Source organism: Chinchilla lanigera, unplaced genomic scaffold, assembly GCF_000276665.1.
Source record: "Chinchilla lanigera isolate Chin_1 unplaced genomic scaffold, ChiLan1.0 scaffold00083, whole genome shotgun sequence".
Lineage (NCBI taxonomy): Eukaryota > Metazoa > Chordata > Mammalia > Rodentia > Chinchillidae > Chinchilla > Chinchilla lanigera.
In genome coordinates, this window is record NW_004955484.1 from 6,999,152 (window position 1) to 7,006,755 (window position 7,604).

A 7,604-nucleotide genomic window follows, 5' to 3' on the forward strand; every position below is an offset into this window, starting at 1 on the left:
CAAACCCAGGCCTCGCACGTGCTAGGCAGGTGCCCGCCCCTGAGCTCCTCGCCCAGCATCCGGAAATCCACCGTTGGGAAGTTACTGTGGGGCAGTGCTCGGCGCTGGGCAGCACTCGCGGTCCGTTCGTGGAGGTGGAGCGCTGCCGCTCGAGCCCTTCGCCGTGTGACGGTCAGCGGCGGTGACCGGCTGAGTCTCTGGGATGTAGTTCCGGGTGTGGGCGGGGTAGACTCCAGCCGTCCGAGGCACTGATGGTTCAGTGACCCGTCCGGGCCTTAGCTTTTATAAATAAGGAGGGGAGAGGGACTGGGGCAGGAGGGCATTGGGGGGAAAGCGGCAGCAAGGTCTGTCGTGTGCAGGTTCTGTTCCCGGGATGATGCGACCACCGCGCATACACAGTGCATCCGTCAGCAGAGGCCCCAGCAGAGGCAGCGCAGGGAGAACGGCCGGGTTGGAGCCCAAGTGTGTTTAGGCCCGCACCGCTGGTGACCCCGGCAGGTTCTTGGAAGCTCTCCGGGGGCTCAGGTGCTTTCTCCCTGCCGCGTGGCAGAATCACGCTTACGCACGGTACTGGCCTGAGGAAGGCGCTGCGGGCCGCGACACAGCACAGATGCCAGTGCACGCACTGTGAGCGCTGGTGTCCCCCAGGCTAGCGAGTACTGTTCCCTAGGTGTTAACGGTCTGTGCGTGTCCGCCAAAGCCTCATGCGGTCACGGGGCACGGCGGGCTTCTAGGGTTTATGATTGATCCATGGTCCAAGGCTGGGATGGTGGGTGCGAGAGCTGCACCCGCCCTGGGGCGGGAAGTGTGCATACAGTAAAGGGGAGGGAGGGAGGCTTGCTCTCTGCCACTCCTCCCTTTTCGCTCTTACTGCTTTTGGGTTTTTTGGTTTTGGTTTTGGTTTTGGTACCGGGAATCGAGCTCAGGGCCTGGCACTTGCCAGGCAGGCGCTGTGCCGCTGAGCTATATCCCTGGCCCTCTTGTCGCTTTTGGTGTTCTCCGCCACCATGAAGTGTGGCCCTCTGCCTTGGAGCCAGCCGAGTATGGTCTGAAACCTCCACCAGCTGTGAGCTAATAAACCTTTCCTTCCTTAGTTTGGGGCGTTAGGTATTTTGTCCCAGCAACGAGAGAAAAGTAACCAAGACATTAGGCAAAATGCATCCCAGGTTTTAAAATGCAGCCCTTCCCCATTGGATGGTTACTTTTTTTTTTTTTTTTTTTTTTTTTAGACAGGGTCTCACTATGCGGTTCAGGCTGGCCTCAGACTCCTGGTGATTCTCCTGCCTCAGCGGTCCATGTGCTGGGATTATAGGCATGTGCTACCATGCATGGCCTGATAATTACTTTTTATAAACAGGGTGGGCCTTCTGTATGTCTTAGTTCTCAGCAGAGTGTCTTTTTTACTTTCTGGTTCTCACAAAATCTGGTTGAGTACCTTTTAAACAGTAAATGGCTTGTTAGGGTGTGGTCCTGGACTTGACCCCCAGTATGGAGTGGCGTAAGCACAGGGACAGAGGAAATCTGTCACTCTGAGTGACCTCTGCTTACAACTCTCTAATGCCTCCCCCTTTTTGAGACAGTCTCCCTCCCTGAACTCTCTACATCCTCCTGCCTCAGCCTCCTGAGTACTGAGATTACAGGTGAGCACCACCACAGCCAGTCAGAACCTATCATTTTATATGACCCAGAGTTGAAAGTGAAGCAGCTTTACTTCTACATTTTGTGGGCGGAGGCAATTACAAATTCCTGCCCATGTTATAGGGAGAGGAAATTAGATTTAATGCCTTCAAAATCTAAGGGACAACAGAAAAACAAACTCTGATCAGGTTCTATATTTAACTTGATTTTCAGAGTAATTATATGCAGGCATAGTGGCACATGCCTGTAATCCCAGCACTAAGAGGCTGAGGCAGGAGGATCCTAAGTTTGAGGTCAGCCTGGACAACACAGCAAGACCCTGTCTCAAAAAAAGGTGGAAGACTTTGGGTGTAGCTCAGTGATTGAGCCCTCGCCTATGTGCGTGATTCTGCTCGAGTTCAGTCCCCAGCCCTACAGTTGTGTGTATAATGGCAAAAAACGTGTATTTCATGGTATTGGTATCACTAAGTTTTTTAAACGGTGGACATCTTTGATTTCAGCAACCAGGGGGAAATACTGAGGCTTTTGTTTTTCCAATACCCTTCCATGTTGAAAGCTAAGTGACCTTGCTCAGAGCTGGTCCTTTTTTCCCTTAAAGGTTAGAGTGAGCTCCTCGACTCAGCACCCAGAAACCCCGCTGCACGTCGCTGGCTTCCATCTCCCCTGCAAGGTGAGCCTTCTGTGCGCCCGGTTGCTCAGACGCTTGCACTACCATCTTGCCCCACAGCTGTCTGCTCATAGCCACCCGTGTTTACTGCACGGCTAGGGTTGTGTGTCTGACCCACGTGTGTGTCATGTCACTTCACCTATAACCCTCTCAGTTTCCACGTGTTTAAATTACAGTTTCTTAAGCTGGGGGTGGTGGCCCATGCCTGTAATCCCAGCCCTCAGGAGGCTGAGGCAGGAGGATCTCTGCGAGTTCGAGGCCAGCCTGGGCTATAAAGTGAGCTCAAGGCCAGCCTGAATTGCAGGGTGAGACCCTGTCTCAAAAAAGACAAAAAAAATTACTGTTCATTAAAAAAAGAAAAGCCAGGTGCACGCCTGTAATCCCAGCTCTTCGGAGGCCACAGCAGGAGGAGCCCTGTGAGTAATGATCTCTTTTCATGTCAGCCTAAACCCCCACAAGAAACAGTAGACCGTGGGCCTCCCTCCAGCGAGCCCGAGCACCCGGAATTCAGCTCCTTCCTGTTCTGGAGGAAGCCTCTGCCCAATATCGACCGTGAGCTGCAGCAGCTGCTGGTGAGGCCCGGCCTGCAGCCCCCTCGGTGCCCGCGCAGTGGCTTCTCGCCGCTGTGGGTCGGCGGGTGAGTCCTGTTGCTGTTTCAGATTGACGGAGGTGGGGAGGAAGAGGCGGAGGAGGAGGAGGAAGGCGGCGGTTCTGAAGACAGTCAAGGCGAAGACAGCGGTGATGACGGAGGCGGCTGGATAACCCCCAGCAACATCAAGCAGGTCCAGCAGGAGCTGGAGAAGTGCGATAGCCCGGCGGACGTGCAGGTCGGCTGTGTGACCACGGACTTCGCCATGCAGGTGGGTGAGGCGGCGTCTTCGTTGCCTTTCTTGTGGCGGAGAAGAAATGCCCGGTGTTGAAAGTTAAAGGAGGAAAGGGTGACTTCCACTCACAGTAGAGGTTTTAGCTGGCTCCAAGGCAGGGTGGCGTGGCAGAGGGGTGTCACGGGAGAAACCGTCCATGGCGTGGCAAAAGGCAGCAAGAGCTGCAAGCGAGAAGTGACCCTCTTTCTGTCCCTTGTATCTTATCCAGGCTGTGGCAGTCACACCCAGGGTGGGGCGCCCGTAATCCTACCCGGAACTCTGCCAGGCCAGTCAGCGGGCTAATGCAGTAACCACAGGCCCTTGTCCCAGCACCCACACTCCCAGCCACCTTGGAGAAGCTCCGGCTGTGACCGCAGGGGGCTTTGGGGGACACAGGCCAGCCCTGGGCTCCGTGTCCTGCCTGTCACCCACAGCGGACCTGTGGGCTTTGGGGTGCCGGGTGTGTACAGAGATGTGCGCTGATTTTCCTGCTTCTATAGAAGCTTCACCTGTGCGGCTTGGTAATGGTTAATTTCTCTAACTATTAACAGTTGTTAGGCTGGAGAGTCATACGATACAGTGACAAAATGTGTGTAGTATGTTCAGTTTTCAATCCTTGATACCCATGATCAGCTGATGCTTCCTCTCAAGCCCTGGTGCATGGTGTCCCGTGGCTGGTGGCAGAGCTGTGTTGTGGGGTGACCCGGCTCAGCCCGCGCGGGCCTCGTTGTTTGCAGAATGTCCTGCTGCAGATGGGGCTGCACGCGCTGGCGCTGAACGGCATGCGGATCCGAGAGGCCCGGAGCTACGTCCTGCGCTGCCACGGCTGCTTCAGGTGCGGAGCAGCCCCCAAGCCTGAGCCTGCCTGGCTAAGAACTTCCGGAACGAGGGCTGGGTTGCGGCCCGCGGTGCAGCTGTGGCCTGTGCAGGTCCTGGGTTCCGCCCCTCGTGCTCCCAGAAAGAGAAGCCCGCTGCGGAGGGGATGGGCAGGGCGGGGTGTGGAGGGGAGGAGACCAGCTGGGGGAGTGACGAGGTGTGACACCTGGGGATCACCTGGGTTGTTGGTGTTGTTTTTGCAGTGCTGGGGATTCAGCCCAGCCCTTTCTTATTTTGACATAGACTCTTGCCAAGTTGCCCAAGCAGGGGTTGTGCTTTGGTTCTTCCTGCCTCGGCCTCTCAGAGCGCTGGGGCGGCAGACATGCGCTGCCGGACTCTCGCCCATACCCAGAGTGCACACGCTGACCTCTGAGCCTTCTTCCTGCCACCTGTGTGATCTCACTAAGATTGATCACCTTCTCTGGGCTTCAGATTCATTTCTTTTTGTCTTTTGAGACAGGGTCTCACTGTGTAGTCCAGGCTGGCCTCAAACTCACGATCCTCCTGCCTCAGCCCCCTGAGTGGTGGGATTATAAGTGTGTACCACGTGGCCAGCTTTCAGTCGTAAATAAAATGGCAGATGTCACTGTGAAGAACAAGAAAGATTCGTCATACAAGGATCAGTGCACTGTTTCCTCCGTCCCAGGCCCGCTGGGCACTCCCTAGGCGGAAGGCGTTCCGTGCGGCCCGGGCTGGCGTATGCCGGTGGCCCAGGCCTTAGCCTGGGGCGGCTTCCAGCCCCCAACATCCACGGCTGGATCTGGTGGCGTCCGTGGTGCAGGCGTCCGAGAGGAAGGGCTTAGGCCCTTCGCAGGCGCCTGCCAGGTGGAGGGTTCAGCGCCCCCAGCTTGTCCCTGACCTTGGGAACGGGTGGCGAGTCCCCGAAGGACAGGGACCGCACCGCCCTTGGCAGTGGCAGCGGCAGCTTCTTCCTGCTCAGCAGTCGTGCCACATGTGCCGTGTGAGCCGCAGTCCTGAATAAGCCCCTGCCACCCCCTGGGCTGGGCCCGAGCTGCAGCAGAAAGGAGGGCGCCGTCCCCGCTGTCACCCGCGCCAGGCTCCCTGGGTCTGTGCCCCCGCCGGCTTCCGGGACGCGGTGCCAGCACTCCCGTGCCTGGGAGGTCTCCAGGTAGCCCTGGTGAACAATGGCTGGCAGTGTCCAGTGAAAGTTGGTTGTGCGGTAACGTATCTGCACACCTGCTCGTTTTTCACAGGCTTAGTTTGCTCCTTCCCTGTGTCTCTTCCCCTCAAGGAAGGGAGCAGCACTTGTCTACATCCTCACTGAGCGTGGGCTCAGGCGCCCTTTGTGTAATTTGCACACGTGGCTCCTTGGAGGCTGAGGCAGGACGACTGCAAGTTTGAGGCCGGCCTGGGCAACTTAGACCCCATCAGGATAAACAAAAAGCACCAGCCTTCTCTGAGTTGTCCTTAGTTACGGCAAACGAACAAACACGGGTGTGGTGCGCGTCAGCTCCTTGTCGCCAGCTCCGGGCTGTGACTCCTCGCGCTCTGCCCAGGCGCCAGCACGTGCCTCTCCTCTGTCCCCAGGACCACGTCCGACGTGAGCCGCGTGTTCTGCGCGCACTGTGGCAACAGGACCCTGAAGAAAGTGTCCGTGACCGTGAGCGAGGACGGCAGCCTGCACATGCACTTCTCCCGCAACCCCAAGGTGCTGAACCCGCGAGGCCTCCGGGTGAGTCCCCCGCCGCCGCCGCCAGGCTCTAAGGGACGAGGGACGGCGGAAGAGCTGTGCGGTGGCGGCTGCTGGGTACAGGCTCGGGAGCCTGAGGGCCACGAAACGCGTGCCAAGCTCCTGTGTGCCTCTCGAGGACTCCGCAGGCATGTCCAGTGAGGGCTGGGGAACCCACATAGAGGCAGACCCAGAAGCTGGGCCTGAGAGCAAGTCTTTGTTTCAGTGGTGCTGGAGATTGAACCAAGCGCTTTGCACTGAGCTACACACCTAACCCTTTTAAGAATTATTTTTTGACAGGTAGGGCACAACCTATAATCCTAGCATTCCGGAGGCTGAGGCACGAGGATTGCTATGCGTTTGAGGCCAGCCTGGGCTACATAGTGAGCTCAAGGCCTGGCTGCACTGCATCACAAGACTCTTAAAAATATACACATGAATAAATAAAGTTTAAAAAGTTTCTCTTAAAGTTCTAAGACAAGGGCTTGCTAAATTGCCCAGAGTGGGTTTGAACTTGTGATCCTCCTGCCTCAGCCTCCCAAGTGCTGGGATTACAGGCATGCATCACCAGCCCTGGCGTTCCTTCCTTCCATGTTTTTAATCAGTACGTGTTTGAGATAAATAATTGCATTATCTCCCACCACTTCGGGCCCAGCCCACTCTCCAGGCTCCCCCTGGGCCTCCCTGTCCTACACTCAGAACATGTCACCACGCCCCCGGCCCGTCACAACTGCTGGCACATGGGGCTGGGGATTTAGCTCAGCAGCACAGCGCCTGCCTGGCAAGCGTAAGGTCGTGAGTGCAATTTCCGGTACTGGGAAAAAACCCACAAAACAAAAACTAGAAAAGAACTGGCACAGCGCCTGGAGGGCGAGTTTTGCTGCCATGTTTACATTCTGTCTCCGGCGGAGGGGTGTGGGTTTCCTTTCCCTCGGTGCATCGGGCTGAGATCCGGGTGAGGGGTGCTGGGCGGCGCAGCAGGTCACGCAACACCGCCGTCTCCCCGCAGTACTCGCTCCCCATGCCGAGAGGGGGCAAGTACGCCGTCAACCCGCACCTGACGGAGGACCAGCGCTTCCCGCAGCTGCGGCTGTCCCGAAAGGCCCAGCAGAAGACCAACGTGTTTGCCCCCGACTACACCGCCGGCGTGTCGCCCTTCGCAGAGAACGACGTCTCCAGTCGCGCGGCCACCCTGCAGGTCCGCGACAGCGCCTTGGGAGCCGGGCGGAGACGCTTAAATCCCAACGCCTCCAGAAAGAAGTTTGTGAAGAGGAGGTGACGCAACCCTGAGCGCCTGCGCGCAGCCTGGGTGGCCCCGCGGTGCCGGGCCCGCGGCCCAGCTCCTTCCCGACTCCCCGGAGTGGGTGGCGGGGCCTCGGCCTGCAGCCAGCACTAGGGCTTCAGCCGTGGGGCGGCCGGTGAGGATGGGACAGGGCCGGCGCGGAGCTTGCGGCCGCGGGGAGGACGTTCCCGGTTCCCCAGTGATGCTAGTTGTGGCGCAAGCCTCAGACTCTCGCATGTGGGGGAATGTGAGCTACAGCGTAAGCCATACGCCCGAGGGTCAGGGTCCACATTTGTGAGCGTTTCACAATAAACTGAGCTGCCACCATCTTTTCCTCCCAACCTTTTTTTTTTTCTTTAAAGTCTCCTGGAACGTTCGGGGGCGTGGGCTCCTGTGCAGCCTTTCCTCGGGATTTGTGTTTGGTTAGCGTCTTTGGGGATTTTTTTTTTTTTTTTTTGAGACAGGGTCTCCCTATGCCGTCCAGGCCGGCCTTGAGCTCACTTTGTAGCCCAGGCTGGTCTTGAACTCACAATGATCCTCCTGCCTCAGCTTCGCTAGTGCTGGGATTACAGGCGGGCACCAGCAGGC

General features: G+C 57.6%; 1 protein-coding gene across 1 annotated transcript in view; it reads left to right on the plus strand.

The window, feature by feature from the left end:
• Positions 1 to 7,348, plus strand: part of Nob1 (NIN1/RPN12 binding protein 1 homolog) — a gene marked incomplete at its 5' end in the record, with an annotated part of 9,705 nt that extends 2,357 nt beyond the window's left edge. Inside the window, 6 exon segments of the mRNA XM_013503942.1 lie at positions 2,237 to 2,308; positions 2,749 to 2,877; positions 2,965 to 3,165; positions 3,906 to 4,003; positions 5,593 to 5,737; positions 6,744 to 7,348. Of these exon segments, the coding sequence (XP_013359396.1) occupies positions 2,237 to 2,308; positions 2,749 to 2,877; positions 2,965 to 3,165; positions 3,906 to 4,003; positions 5,593 to 5,737; positions 6,744 to 7,013 (915 nt within the window).
• Positions 7,349 to 7,604: the final 256 nt, after the last annotated feature.